Here is a 16251-nt window from a genome sequence, read left to right on the forward strand (position 1 = left end):
ATCTTGATTTCAGCTTGTAACTCATCCAGCCTGGCATTTCTCATGATATGCTCTGCGTATAAGTTAAATAAACACGGTGACAATAAACAGCCTAAAGGAGAAATCATACTCCTTTCTCAATCCTGAACCAGTCAGCTGTGCCATACAGGGTTCTAACTTTTGCTTCTTGACCTGCATACAGGTTCCTCAGGAGACAGATTAAAATGGTCTTGGTATTCCCATTTCTTTAAGGGTTTTCAACAGTTTTGTTATGATCCACACAGTTAAAGGCTTTAGCATAGTCAATGAAACAGAGGTAGATGTTTTTTTCTGGAATTCCCTTGCTTTCTCTATGATTCAGCAAATGTTGGCAATTTGATCTCTGGTTCCTCTTGCCTTTTCTAAACCAAATTTGAACATCTGGAAGTTCCTCGGTTCATGTAATGTTGAAGCTTGCTACTGCTAAGTCACTTCAGTCGTGTCCGACTCTGTGCGACCCCATAGACGGCAGCCCACCAGGCTCCCCCGTCCCTGGGATTCTCCAGGCAAGAACACTGGAGCAGGTTGCCATTTCCTTCTCCAATGCATGAAAATGAAAAGTGAAAGTGAAGTCACTCAGTCGTGTCCAACCCTCAGCAACCCCATGGACTGCAGCCCACCAGGCTCCTCCATCCATGGGATTTTCCAGGCAAGAGTACTGGAGTGGGCTGCCATTGCCTTCTCCGATGTTGAAGCTTAGCTTGGAGGATTTTGAGCATACACTTAGTGGCATGGGAGATATGTGCCAGTTGTCTGGTGGTTTGAACATTCTTTAGTACTTCGTTTCTTGGGAATTGGGAGGAGGATTGACCCTTTCTATTCCTGGGGCCACTGCTGGGTTTTCCAAATTTGTTGCCCTAAAGAGTGCAGCACTTTAATAGCATCATCTTTCAGGATTTTAAAAAGCTCTGCTGGAATTCCATCACCTTCACTAGCTTTATTGGCAGCAGTGTCTTCTAAGGCTGACTTGACTTCACACTCCAGATGGTCTGGCTCTGAGTGAGAGACTGCACCATTGTGGTTATCTGGGTCATTAAGATCTTTTTTTGTACAGTTCTTCTGTGTATTCTTTCCATCTCTTCTTGATCTCTTCTGCTTCTGTTATGTCTGTACTGTTTCTGTCCTTTTTTATGCCCATCTTTGGATGAAATGTTCCTTTGATAATTTCCAGTTTTATTGAAGACATCTTCTAGTCTTAAACCCTTTCTGTTGTTTTCCTCTGTTTCTTTGCATTGTTCATTGAAGAATGCCCTCTTGTCTTTTCTTGCTATTATCTGGTACTCTGCATTTAGTTGGGTATACCTTTTCCATTTCTCCCTTGCTTTTTGCTTCTCTTCTTTCCTCAGCTATGTGTAAAGCCTTCTCAGATAACCACTTTGCCTTCTTGCATTTCTTTTCCTTGGCATGGTTTTGTTCTCTGCCTTCTGTACTGTATTACAGATCTCTGTCCCTAGTTCTTCAGGAACTCTGGTTGCTAGATCCAATCCCTTGAATCTATTCATCACCTCCACTGTATATTCATAGGGAATGTAATTTATGTTGTTCCTGCCTGGCCTAGTTGTTTCCCCACTTTCTTTAATCCAGAATTTTGCTATGACGGACTGATTATCTGAGCCACAGTCAGCTCCAGTTCTTGTTTTTTCTTATTGAATACAGCTTTTTCATTATCGGCTCCAGAAAATGTAATCAACCTGATTTCAGTATTGACCATTGGTAATGTCCATGTGTAAGGTCATCTCTTGTGTTGTTAACAAAGGGTGGTTGCTATGACCAGTGTGTTTTCTTGACAGAATTCTGTTAGCCTTTGCAAACGAACCAAGATCATTCTATTGTTTTTTTTTGTTTGTTTGTTTGTTTTTTGTTTTTTTTTTTTAATTTTATTTTATTTTTAAACTTTACATAATTGTATTAGTTTTGCCAAATATCAAAATGAATCCGCCACAGGCATACATGTGTTCCCCATCCTGAACCCTCCTCCCTCCTCCCTCCCCACACCATCCCTCTGGGTCGTCCCAGTGCACCAGCCCCAAGCATCCAGTATCGCGCGTCGAACCTGGACTGGCAACTCGTTTCTTACATGATATTCTACATGTTTCAATGTCACTCTCCCAAATCTTCCCACCCTCTCCCTCTCCCACAGAGTCCATAAGACTGTTCTATACATCAGTGTCTCTTTTGCTGTCTCGTACACCAGGTTATTGTTACCATCTTTCTAAATTCCATATATATGCGTTAGTATACTGTATTTCTGTTTTTCCTTCTGGCTTACTTCACTCTGTATAATAGGCTCCAGTTTCATCCACCTCATTAGAACTGATTCAAATGTATTCTTTTTAATGGCTGAGTAATACTCCATTGTGTATATGTACCACAGCTTTCTTATCCATTCATCTGCTGATGGGCATCTAGGTTGCTTCCATGTCCTGGCTATTATAAACAGTGCTGCGATGAACATTGGGGTACACGTGTCTCTTTCCCTTCTGGTTTCCTCAGTGTGTATGCCCAGCAGTGGGATTGCTGGATCATAAGGCAGTTCTATTTCCAGTTTTTTAAGGAATCTCCACACTGTTCTCCATAGTGGCTGTACTAGTTTGCATTCCCACCAACAGTGTAAGAGGGTTCCCTTTTCTCCACACCCTCTCCAGCACTTATTATTTGTAGACTTTTGGATCGTGGCCATTCTGACTGGTGTGAAATGGTATCTCATAGTGGTTTTGATTTGCATTTCTCTGATAATGAGTGATGTTGAGCATGTTTTCATGTGTTTGTTAGCCCTCTGTATGTCTTCTTTGGAGAAATGTCTATTTAGTTCTTTGGCCCATTTTTTGATTGGGTCATTTATTTTTCTGGAGTTGAGCTGTAGGAGTTGCTTGTATATTTTTGAGATTAGTTGTTTGTCAGTTGCTTCATTTGCTATTATTTTCTCCCATTCTGAAGGCTGTCTTTTCACCTTGCTAATAGTTTCCTTTGATGTGCAGAAGCTTTTAAGGTTAATTAGGTCCCATTTGTTTATTTTTGCTTTTATTTCCAATATTCTGGGAGGTGGGTCATAGAGGATCCTGCTGTGATGTATGTCGGAGACTGTTTTGCCTATGTTCTCCTCTAGGAGTTCTATAGTTTCTGGTCTTACGTTTAGATCTTTAATCCATTTTGAGTTTATTTTTGTGTATGGTGTTAGAAAGTGGTCTAGTTTCATTCTTTTACACGTGGTTGACCAGATTTCCCAGCACCACTTGTTAAAGAGATTGTCTTTAATCCATTGTATATTCTTGCCTCCTTTGTCAAAGATAAGGTGTCCATATGTGCGTGGATTTATCTCTGGGCTTTCTATTTTATTCCATTGATCTATATATCTGTCTTTGTGCCAGTACCATACTGTCTTGATAACTGTGGCTTTGTAGTAGAGCCTGAAGTCAGGTAGGTTGATTCCTCCAGTTCCATTCTTCTTTCTCAAGATCGCTTTGGCTATTCGAGGTTTTTTGTTTTTCCATACAAATTGTGAAATTATTTGTTCCAGCTCTGTGAAGAATACTGTTGGTAGCTTGATAGGGATTGCGTTGAATCTATAAATTGCTTTGGGTAGTATACTCATTTTCACTATATTGATTCTTCCAATCCATGAACATGGTATATTTCTCCATCTATTAGTGTCCTCTTTGATTTCTTTCACCAGTGTTTTATAGTTTTTTATATATATACGTCTTTAGTTTCTTTAGGTAGATATATTCCTAAGTATTTTATTCTTTCCGTTGCAATGGTGAATGGAATTGTTTCCTTAATTTCTCTCTCTGTTTTCTCATTATTAGTGTATAGGAAAGCAAGGGATTTCTGTGTGTTGATTTTATATCCTGCAACTTTACTATAGTCATTGATTAGTTCTAGTAATTTTCTGGTGGAGTCTTTAGGGTTTTCTATGTAGAGGATCATGTCATCTGCAAATAGTGAGAGTTTTACTTCTTCTTTTCCAATTTGGATTCCTTTTATTTCTTTTTCTGCTCTGATTGCTGTGGCCAAGACTTCCAAAACTATGTTGAATAGTAATGGTGAAAGTGGGCACCCTTGTCTTGTTCCTGACTTTAGAGGAAATGCTTTCAATTTTTCACCATTGAGGATAATGTTTGCTGTGGGTTTGTCATATATAGCTTTTATTATGTTGAGGTATGTTCCTTCTATTCCTGCTTTCTGGAGAGTTTTTATCATAAATGGATGTTGAATTTTGTCAAAGGCTTTCTCTGCGTCTATTGAGATAATCATATGGTTTTTATTTTTCAATTTGTTAATGTGGTGTATTACATTGATTGATTTGCGGATATTGAAGAATCCTTGCATCCCTGGGATAAAGCCCACTTGATCATGGTGTATGATCTTTTTAATGTGTTGTTGGATTCTGATTGCTAGAATTTTGTTAAGGATTTTTGCATCTATGTTCATCAGTGATATTGGCCTGTAGTTTTCTTTTTTTGTGGCATCTTTGTCAGGTTTTGGTATTAAGGTGATGGTGGCCTCATAGAATGAGTTTGGAAGTTTACCTTCCTCTGCAATTTTTTGGAAGAGTTTGAGCAGGATAGGTGTCAGCTCTTCTCTAAATTTTTGGTAGAATTCAGCTGTGAAGCCATCTGGACCGGGGCTTTTGTTTGCTGGAAGATTTTTGATTACAGTTTCAATTTCCATGCTTGTGATGGGTCTGTTAAGATTTTCTATTTCTTCCTGGTCGAGTTTTGGAAAGTTGTATTTTTCTAAGAATTTGTCCATTTCTTCCACGTTGTCCATTTTATTGGCATATAATTGTTGATAGTAGTCTCTTATGATCCTTTGTATTTCTGTGTTGTCTGTTGTGATCTCTTCATTTTCGTTTCTAATTTTGTTGATTTGATTTTTCTCCCTTTGTTTCTTGATGAGTCTGGCTAATGGTTTGTCAATTTTATTTATCCTTTCAAAGAACCAGCTTTTGGTTTTGTTGATTTTTGCTATGGTCTCTTTTGTTTCTTTTGCATTTATTTCTGCTCTAATTTTTAAGATTTCTTTCCTTCTACTAACCCTGGGGTTCTTCATTTCTTCCTTTTCTAGTTGCTTTAGGTGTAGAGTTAGGTTATTTATTTGACTTTTTTCTTGTTTCTTGAGGTGTGCCTGTATTGCTATGAACTTTCCCCTTAGGACTGCTTTTACCGTGTCCCACAGGTTTTGGGTTGTTGTGTTTTCATTTTCATTCGTTTCTATGCAAATTTTGATTTCTTTTTTGATATCTTCTGTGATGTGTTGGTTATTCAGCAGCGTGTTGTTCAGCCTCCATATGTTGGAATTTTTAATAGTTTTTCTCCTGTAATTGAGATCTAATCTTACTGCATTGTGGTCAGAAAAAATGCTTGGGATGATTTCTATTTTTTTGAATTTACCAAGGCTAGCTTTATGGCCCAGGATGTGATCTATCCTGGAGAAGGTTCCATGTGCGCTTGAGAAAAAGGTGAAATTCATTGTTTTGGGATGAAATGTCCTATATATATCAATTAGGTCTAACTGGTCTATTGTATCGTTTAAAGTTTGTGTTTCCTTGTTAATTTTCTGTTTAGTTGATCTATCCATAGGTGTGAGTGGGGTATTAAAGTCTCCCACTATTATTGTGTTATTGTTAATTTCTCCTTTCATACTTGTTAGCATTTGTCTTACGTACTGTGGTGCTCCCGTGTTGGGTGCATATATATTTATAATTGTTATATCTTCTTCTTGGATTGATCCTTTGATCATTATGTAGTGACCTTCTTTGTCTCTTTTCACAGCCTTTGTTTTAAAGTCTATTTTATCTGATATGAGTATTGCTACTCCTGCTTTCTTTTGGTCCCTATTTGCATGGAAAATCTTTTTCCAGCCCTTCACTTTCAGTCTGTATGTGTCCCCTGTTTTGAGGTGGGTCTCCTGTAGACAACATATGTAGGGGTCTTGTTTTTGTATCCATTCAGCCAGTCTTTGTCTTTTGGTTGGGGCATTCAACCCATTTACGTTTAAGGTAATTACTGATAAGTATGATCCCGTTGCCATTTACTTTATTGTTTTGGGTTCGAGTTTATACACCGTTTTTGTGTTTCTTGTCTAGAGAATATCCTTTAGTATTTGTTGGAGAGCTGGTTTGGTGGTGCAGAATTCTCTCAGCTTTTGCTTGTCTGAAAAGCTTTTGATTTCTCCTTCATACTTGAATGAGATCCTTGCTGGGTACAATAATCTGGGCTGTAGGTTATTTTCTTTCATCATTTTAAGTATGTCTTGCCATTCCCTCCTGGCTTGAAGAGTTTCTATTGAAAGATCAGCTGTTATCCTTATGGGAATTCCCTTGTGTGTTATTTGTTGTTTTTCCCTTGCTGCTTTTAATATTTGTTCTTTGTGTTTGATCTTTGTTAATTTGATTAATATGTGTCTTGGGGTGTTTCTCCTTGGGTTTATCCTGTTTGGGACTCTCTGGGATTCTTGGACTTGGGTGATTATTTCCTTCCCCATTTTAGGGAAGTTTTCAACTATTATCTCCTCAAGTATTTTCTCATGGTCTTTCTTTTTGTCTTCTTCTTCTGGAACCCCTATTATTCGAATGTTGTAGTGTTTAATATTGTCCTGGAGGTCTCTGAGATTGTCCTCATTTCTTTTAATTCGTTTTTCTTTTATCCTCTCTGATTCATTTATTTCTACCATTCTATCTTCTAATTCACTAATCCTATCTTCTGCCTCTGTTATTCTACTATTTGTTGCCTCCAGAGTGTTTTTAATTTCATTTATTGCATTATTCATTATATATTGACTCTTTTTTATTTCTTCTAGGTCCTTGTTAAACCTTTCTAGCATCTTCTCAATCCTTGTCTCCAGGCTATTTATCTGTGATTCCATTTTAGTTTCAAGATTTTGGATCAATTTCACTATCATTATTCGGAATTCTTTATCAGGTAGATTCCCTATCTCTTCCTCTTTTGTTTGGTTTGGTGGGCATTTATCCTGTTCCTTTATCTGCTGAATATTCCTCTGTCTCTTCATCTTGTTTAAATTGCTGAGTTTGGGGTGTCCTTTATGTATTCTGGCAGTTTGTGGAGTTCTCTTTATTGTGGCGTATCCTCACTGTGTGTGGGTTTGTACAGGTGGCTTGTCAAGGTTTCCTGGTTAGGGAAGCTTGTGTCAGTGTTCTGGTGGATGGAGCTGTATTTCTTCTCTCTGGAGTGCAATGAAATGTCCAGTAGTGAGTTATGAGATGTCTATAGTTTTGGGGTGACTTTGGGCAGCCTGTATCTTGAAGCTCAGGGCTGTGTTCCTTTGTTGCTGGAGAATTTGCTTGGTATGTCTTGCCCTGGGACTTATTGGCCCTTGTGTGGTGCTTGGTTTCAGTGTCGGTATAGAGGCATTTGATGAGCTCCTGTCAATTAATGTTCCTTGGAGTCAGGAGTTCCCTGGAGTCAGGGTTTGGACTTAAGTCTCCTGCTTCCGGTTATCGGTCTTATTTTTACAGTAGTTTCAAAACTTCTCCTTCTATACAGCACCATTGATAAAACATCTACATTAAAGATGAAAAGTTTCTATACGATGAGGGTCACTCAGAGAGGTTCACAGGGTTACATGGAGAAGAGAAGAGGGAGGAGGGAGTTAGAGGTGACCCAAATGAGATGAGGTGAATCAATAATGGAGAGAGTAGGGTAGCCAGTAGTCACTTCCTGATGTGCACTCCACAACTAGACCACTCAGAGATGTTCACGGAGTCATACAGAGAAGAGAAGAAGGAGGAAGGTGACAGAGGTGGCCAGAAGGATAAAAGGGGGGAATGAAAAGGAGGGAGACAGATCCAGCCAGTAATCAGTTCCCTAAGTGTTCTCCACCGTCTGGAACACACAGAAATTCATAGAGTTGGGTAGAGTAGAGGGGTTAGGGAGGAGACACAGGCGACCTGGTGGAGAAAAAGGAGAGTCTAAAGGGAGAGAGAGCAGTCAAGCCAGTATTCTTGCTCCCTAGTGAAAAATGGGTCCTGAAGATTGGGTTCTTAAAGGTACAAAATTGGTAACAAATACATAAAAGCAAGAATTAAAAATCTAGAGTAGAGTTTGGAATTTCAAAAATACGATGTTAAAGAAAAGAAGAAGGAAAAGAAAGAAAAAACGAACAAACAAAAACAAACAAGGTCGCGAAAATTGTAAAGAAAGTACAGGTACAAAATTGATAACTAATACCAAAAAGCAAAAATTAAAAATCTAGAGTAGAGTTTGGAGTTTCAAAAATACAATGTTAAAAAAAAAAAAAAAAAAGAAGAAGAAGAAGAAAAATAAAGAGAGAAAACAGACAAATGTAAACAAACAATGTCACAAAAATTATAAAGAAAATACAGGTACAAAATTGATATTATTCAGATATACAATGTTATATAGAAGAAAAAGAGAAAGAAACAAAGAAGAAGAAAAAAAGAAGTCACAGAAATTATATAAAAATAAACTATAGGTACAAAATTGATAACAAATACCAAAAAGCAAAAATTAAAAATCTAGAGTAGAGTTTAGAATTTCAAAAATACAATGTTAAAGAAAAGAAAAAAAAAAAAAAAAACAAGGTCAAAAAATTATAAAATATATATATATATATGAAGTTTGCCGAAGAAGAAAAAAATAGGGTCTTTTTTTTTTTTTTTTTTTTGCAAAGTAATAGGTTATAAAAGTGAAAATTAAAGGAACAATAGAGGGCTTAAAAAAATTTTTTTTTAATTAAAAAAAAAGAATGATTGTAAAAATAATAAAAATATATCTAGGACTTTCTTGGTGGTGTTGTGTGTTCAGTTCATTTTTGGCTAGTTCCTTGGTCAGACTTATATTTCTCAAGATCTATAGGCCCCTTCCTATGTAGTCCGTAGTAACCACAGGGTTTTGGTCTATTGCCTGTAGCTTCCAAGGCGTTTCCCTCTGTTATATCTTCTTCTGTTTGCTAGTCTCTTCAGTATCTGGTTTCCGCCCTGACACAAAGGGGACGGTGGAGGACACTTTTTTTTTTTTTTTTTAGGCTTACTTGTTCAGTCGCGCTGTGGGGAGGGAGGGAGGAATGCTGCAAACAAATAACACTGGCGTGGGCTCGCAGTGCCTCAGCCACCCTGGGTCTGCCCCCGCTCACGGCGCGTGTAGCCTCCCTGTCCACACTGCTCGGGCTCTAGGTTGTTCCGCCGGGAACAATCCGAGGCTGGCCCTGGGCTGCATGCACCTCCCAGGTCCAAGCCGCTCAGGTTCAGGCACTCGGGTAGTCCTCAGAGGCGCAGACTCAGTTGGGCTTGCGTTTTGTGCTCTTCCCAGGTCCGAGCAGCTCAGGTGATGAGGTGTTTGGCGAGCGCCAATGCTGCGACTTACCGCCTCCCTGTCACTCGGTTTTCTGGTTGTAACATCGGCGCACCTTCTCAGGCAGATGTTGACCGTCCAGACCCCCAAGAAGTTTTAGTTAGCAAAGAAGCCCGCTTACAGTTTTATAGATAATGTCTCTCTGGGGCTGCGATTGCCCCCTTCCGGCTCTGGCTGCCTGTCACCGGAGGGGGAAGGTCTGCAGCCGGCTATCTCTGTTCAGTCCTTTGTTCCGTGCGCGGGCCTGGCGGTTTTAGGTTAGGACTGTCTTTTCGCGTGGTAGATATCCCACAGTCTGGTTTGCTAACCCAAATTATTTCGCTCAGATAGCGCTCAGGGTATTCAGGTCAGATTCTTACTCTCAGCGATGCAGCCCGCGCTGCGCCTCCCTGCCCAGCCCCCGCTTGCTAATGGCGTGTGCAGGCGTCTGCGCTGCTTCTCCGCTGGGGGAGTTACCGTAGGGCTCGAAATCTGCGAGTTTTAATTGTTTATTTATTTTTCTCCCTGTTATGTTGCCCTCTGTGCTTCCAAAGCTCGGCACAGATTCGGCAGTGAGAAGGTTTCCTGGTGTTTGGAAACTTCTCTCTTTTTAAGATTCCCTTCCCGGGACGGAGCTCCGTCCCTCCCTCTTTTGTCTCTTTTTTTTGTCTTTAATATTTTTTCCTACCTCTTTTCGAAGAGTTGGGTTGCTTTTCTGGGTGCCTGATGTCCTCTGCCGGCATTCAGAAGTTGTTTTGTGGAATTTACTCGACGTTTAAATGCTCTTTTGATGAATTTGTGGGGGAGAAAGTGTTCTCCCCATCCTACTCCTCCGCCATCTTGGCTCCTCCCCCCATTCTATTGTTTTTAAGCCTGCATCCAAGTACTGCATTTCAGACACTTTTGTTGATTATGAGGGCTACTCCATTTTTTTCTATGGTATTCTTTCCCTCAGTAGTGGAAATAATGGTCAACTGAATTAAATTCACCCATTCTTGTCCATTTCAGTTCACTGATTCCTAAGATGTCAGTGTTCACTCTTGCCATCTCCTGCTTGACCATATCCAATTTACCTTGATTCATGGACCTAACATTCCATGTTCCTATGCAATACTTTACTTTACAACACTGGAGTTTACTTTCATCACCAGACACATCCACAACTGAGCTTTGCTTTGGCCTAGCTGCTTCATTCTTTCTGGAGCTATTAGTAGTCGTCCTCCTCTCTTCCCCAGTAGCATATTGGTAACCTTCCAACATGAGGACCTCATCTTTTGGTGTCATATTTTTTGGCCCTTTTATACAGTTCTTGGAGTTCTCATGGCTAGTATACTGGAGTGGTTTGCCATTGCCTCCTCCAGTAGATCACATTTTGTCAGAACTCTCCACTATGATCTGTCCATTTTAGGTGGCCCTACATGGCATGGCTCATAGCTTCATTGAGTTATGCAAGCCCCTCGATCATGACAAGGCAGTGATCCATGAAGGGGCAAGCTCTTTAGATGCCATCTATTCATGTTCAATCATTACCTTTCCATGGTCAAGACCATCTCTTAGGAAGTGAAAATATATATATTTTTTCCTCCTCCTTCATTAAGCTGTGGAATTAAGCTGCATTTCCTAACTGCTATGTTCCATAGTGATTTTGTAACACAGAGACATACCAGAGACCCAGACTATACATGGAAGATGTGTTCAAGGCCTTTTAAATTACAAGGGAATCAACATACATCTTTTCTTAGAAAATCTAAATCATTTTTCCAAATTTGAAGTCACTGTTTCAGTTATTTCAACCTTCTTTGCAAACATATATTCCTAAATCTATTGTGAATAGGTACTATGCAAAATGTTTTTAATAATATGCCTCACATTTATCCTTTTCTTGGCTACAATAACAGATATATATATATATATATATATATATATATATAAGCTCAAGAAATAAAGCAAGCAAGGAGGTAGTTTTGGAATATCAAAGCAGATGATGTCATTGTAAGCAAAACTCCTAGTTCACCATGACTTACATTTGCTTTTACTTAGATATCTGGATATGATAAGGAGGGAATTAGAACATCTTGAGCACACAGCTGAAGAGCAACGCCTGCTCCGAATGGATAGAGAAGAAAGACGACAGCGAGAACATGCAAGAAGAAAACTTAATCTTCGTAGAAAAATTGAAGAGGTGAGAGACAGCAAATTTAAACTAGAGAAAAATTGTGTACAGTTATTCATTTGTAAATAAGTTGAGCTGTCCATCATGCTTCTTCAGGTAATGTCAGGTCTAAACATTTTACCCACATTGAGCTTTCTCCACAGCTGTAATCATAAGTTGTTACATAAAATAAGGATGACACCACACACTGTGTGTATGAGCCAGTATCTGCTCTTAAAGTGATGATGGGGAAAGTTACTAGATACTGTTTTACTCCATTATAGCCCTCAGTGTGGAGAGGAAAACATTTTAAATTTAGATTTAGTTAAACACCCCTGCATTCCTAATAGGAGTGCAGTAAAGTAAAGAAAGCCCATTCTAGAGCCAATGAATGATTTTATTAGGTTAGTGCAAAAGTAATTGCAATTTTGCATTGCTGAATGTTGCTATTTGATATTGGAATGCATTCTTAAGTAAATGTGGTTATGTTATATATCATTTTAATGTACATTTCTTCCTTTTATGTTTTTTGCTAATGACTTATTACTTGTTTATTTTTTTTATTTATTTTTTTAGATTGTTTTTATTTTATTTTTTTTCCAACTACAATTTTATTTTATTTTTAAACTTCACAAAATTGTATTAGTTTTGCCAAATATCGAAATGAATCCACCACAGGTATACATGTGTTCCCCATCCTGAACCCTCCTCCCTCTTCCCTCCCCATACCATCCCTCTGGGTTGTCCCAGTGCACCAGCCCCAAGCATCCAGTATCGTGCATCGAACCTGGACTGGAAACTCGTTTCATACAGGATATTTTACATGTTTCAATGCCATTCTCCCAAATCTTCCCACCCTCTCCCTCTCCCACAGAGTCCATAAGACTGTTCTATACACCAGTGTCTCTTTTGCTGTCTCATATACAGGGTTATTGTTACCATCTTTCTAAATTCCATATATATGCGTTAGTATACTGTATTGGTGTTTTTCTTTCTGGCTTACTTCACTCTGTATAATAGGCTCCAGTTTCATCCACCTCATTAGAACTGATTCAAATGTATTCTTTTTAATGGCTGAGTAATACTCCATTGTGTATATGTACCACAGCTTTCTTATCCATTCATCTGCTGATGGACATCTAGGTTGCTTCCATGTCCTGGCTATTATAAACAGTGCTGTGATGAACATTGGGGTACACGTGTCTCTTTCCCTTCTGGTTTCCTCAGTGTGTATACCTGGCAGATTTATTTTAGACTAGGGAAATGATTGGAAGAGGTCAATCCTAATCCCAGTTCCCAAGAAGGGCAGTACTAAAGAATGTTCAAATCACCAGACAATTGCACTCATGCTAGTAAGGCTCTGCTCAAATTCCTGCATGCTAGGCTTCAGTATTATGTGAACCAAGAACTTCCAGATGTTCAAACTGGGTTTAGAAAAGGCAAAAGAACTAGAGATCTAAATGTCAACATTTGCTGGATCATAGAGAATTTGCTGGTGACAAATAGGGAAAGGAGTACATCAAGGGTGTATATTGTCACCCTGCTTATTTGACTTATATGCAGAGTACATCATGAAAAATGCTCAAGGGTGTATATTGTCACCCTGCTTATTTGACTTATATGCAGAATACATCATGAAAAATGCTGGGCTGGATGAAACACAAGTTGGAATCAAGATTGTCAGGAGAAATATCAGTAACCTCAGATATGTAGATGACATCACCCTTATGGCAGAAAGTGAAGAACTGAAGAGCCTCTTGAAAGTGAAAGAGGAGAGTGAAAAAGTTGGCTTAAAACTCAACATTCAGAAAACTAAGATCATGGCATCTGGTCCCAGCACTTCATGGCAAATAGATGGGGAAACAATGGAAATGGTGACAGACTTTTCTTTTTTTTTGGGGGGGGGGGGCTCCAAAATCACTGCAGATGGTGACTGCAGCCAAGAAATTAAAAGATGCTTGCTCCTTGGAAGAAAAGCTAGGACCAACCTAGACAGCATATTAAAAAGCAGAGACATTACTTTGGCAACAAAGGTTCATTTAGTCAAAGCTATGGTTTCCCAGTAGTCATGTATGGATGTGAGAGTTGGACTATAAAGAAAGCTGAGTGCTGAAGAATTGATGCTTTTGAACTGTGGTGTTGGAGAAAACTCTTGAGAGTCCCTTGGACTGCAGGGAGTTCAAACAAATCAAACCTAAAGGAAATCAGTCCATCCTAAAGGAAAGCATGATGGGCAGCTGAATATTCATCAGAAGGATGGATGCTGAAGCGGAAACCCCAATACTTTGGCCATCTGATGCAAAGAACTGATTCATTGGAAAGGGCCTTGATGGTGGACAAGATCAAAGGCAGGAGAAGAAGGGGACAACAGAGGATAAGATGGTTGGATGGCATCATCAACTCGATAGACATGAGTTTGAGCAAGTTTCAGGAGTTGGTGATGGACAGGGAAGCCTGTCATGTTGCAGGCCATTTGTTCACACAGAGTTGGACTCGACTGAGCGACTAAACTGACTGAACTGCTTCTTGGCAGGAAAGCTATGACAAACCTAGACAGTGTGTTAAAAAGCAAAAAATCCCTTTTCCAACAAAGGTCCATATAGTTAAGGCTATGGCCTTTCCAGTAGTCAGGTATAGTTGTGAGAGCTGGACAATAAAGAAGGGAGAATGCTGAGAAATTAATGCTTTTGAACTCTGGTGCTGGAGGTGACTCTTGAGAGTCCCTTGGACAGGAAGGAAAACGAACCAATCAATCTTAAAGGAAATCAACCCTAAATATTCATTGGAATGACTGATGCTGAAGCTCCAATGCCTTGGCCACCTGATTTGAACAGCTGACTCATTGGAAAACACTCTGATGCTGAGAAATATTGTTGGCAGAAGAAGCAGGTGACAAGGGATGAGATGGTTTATTGAATCACCAATACAATACATGATCATGGGCAAGCTCTGGGAGATGGTGAAGGACAGGGAAGCCTAACATGCTATTGGGTCATGAAGAGTCAGACATGACTTGGCGACTGAACAACAACAGCAAACAGATATGTTAGACAAAGAGCAAGTTTGAGCACTTTTCTTATTCAACTTCAAAATGGGTCGTAAAGCAGTGGAGACAACTCACAACATGATTGATGCATTTGGCCCAGGAACTGCTAATGAACCTGTAGTGTAGTGGCTGTTAAGTTTTGCAAAGGAAACGAGAGCCTTGAAGATGACGAGCACAGTGGATGGCCTTTGAAAGCTGACACTAACCAATTGAGATCATCGAAGCTGATCTTCCATCAAAGCTGATCGAAGAACTACCTGAGAAGTTGCCAAAGAACTGAACTTTGACTATTCTATGGTCATTTGGCTTTTGAAGCAAATTGGAAAGGTAAAAAAGCTTGCTAAGTGGATACCTAATGTGCTGACTGCAAATTAAAAAATCGTTGAAGTGTCATCTTATTCTACACAACAACAATGAACCATTTCTCAATCAAATTGTGATGTATGGCGAAAAGTTGATTTTATGTGACAACTAGCAATGAGATGACCAGCTCAGTTGTCGGACCAAGAAAAAGCTCCAAAATACTTCCTAAAGCAAACTTGCACCAATAAAATGTCATGGTCACTATTTGGTCATCTGCTATCAGCTTAACCCACTATAGCTTTCTGAATCCCCATCAAAACCATTACATCTGAGAAGTATGCTCAGCAAATCAATGAGATGCACCGAAAACTGCAATGCCTGCAGCTGGCACTGGTCATGAAAATGTGTCCACTTCTTGATAATGCCCAACCATACATCGTACGACTAGTGCTTCAAAAGTTGAATGAATTTCACTTTGAAATTTTGCCTCATCTGCCATATTCAACTGATCTCTCACCAACTGACTATCACTTCTTCAGGCATCTCGACAACTTTTTGCTTGGAAAGCACTTCCACAACCAGCAGGAAGCAGAAAATGGTTTCCAAGAGTTCAGTGAATCACGAAGCACAGATTTTTATGGTACAGCAAATTTATTTCTCAGTGGCCAAAATGCATTGATTGTAACAGTGCCTATTTTGATTAATAAAGATGTGCTTAAGCCTATTTTTAATGGTTTAAAATTCACAGAACTGCAATTACTTTTTCACCTTGACTTATTCTAAATAACTTGCTTTTTGGTAGTGGAAAAAATATAGAGGTTAATTGTGTATGCATACTGAATATGGTAACATGGTGCTCTTTAGGAATGGAAGACAAAAGAGATGTTACTTCTGACAAGGATTGGAGAAGATGTGAAAAGAGAAGCTAGGATAGAGGAACAACGGCGTAAAAGCAGAGAAGAGAGTGACAAGAAGGTAGGGTGAGATTTAACCTCTGATTGGGGCTGATTGAGGATGTGCTTTTGATAGTTTTCATTTTTGAATGTAGTCCACTTTGTGAGATGGCAATAGAACAGTTACCCCAAATGATTTGTATTATACCAAGTGAAAGTTATAAAATTTTTATTGTATTTTGGTTGTATTATATTGTGGCTGTAATATAAAAAGTACTTCCCTATTATTTGATAAAGCTACTTTTGACTTTATCTCACACCATAAACTATACTTGTAATTCCTGTAGAAAAAATTTATATAACTGATTGTTTTTATTAGAATTTTGAAGCAAGTTCTCAGTTTTTCCCCACCAGTTAATCTTCTCAGAATACTTGTTTTGAACTTTAAATAATATGTAATATTTTATGATTTAGAGTATAAATCAGTATAAAGAGAAATAAAATTCATTTGTAATTCCATCACCACCA

General features: G+C 39.0%; 1 protein-coding gene across 1 annotated transcript in view; it reads left to right on the plus strand.

Moving 5' to 3' along the window:
* Positions 1–16251, plus strand: part of FSIP2 (fibrous sheath interacting protein 2) — a 151170-nt gene that overhangs the window by 11315 nt on the left and 123604 nt on the right. Inside the window, exons 6-7 of the mRNA XM_086371319.1 lie at positions 11370–11511; positions 15695–15805. Of these exons, the coding sequence (XP_086227445.1) occupies positions 11370–11511; positions 15695–15805 (253 nt within the window). The remainder of the gene's footprint in view (positions 1–11369; positions 11512–15694; positions 15806–16251) is intronic.

This window comes from Bos grunniens, chromosome 2 (genome assembly GCF_055505025.1).
Source record: "Bos grunniens cultivar Pamir isolate PY7600 chromosome 2, Bosgru_T2T1.0, whole genome shotgun sequence".
NCBI lineage: Eukaryota > Metazoa > Chordata > Mammalia > Artiodactyla > Bovidae > Bos > Bos grunniens.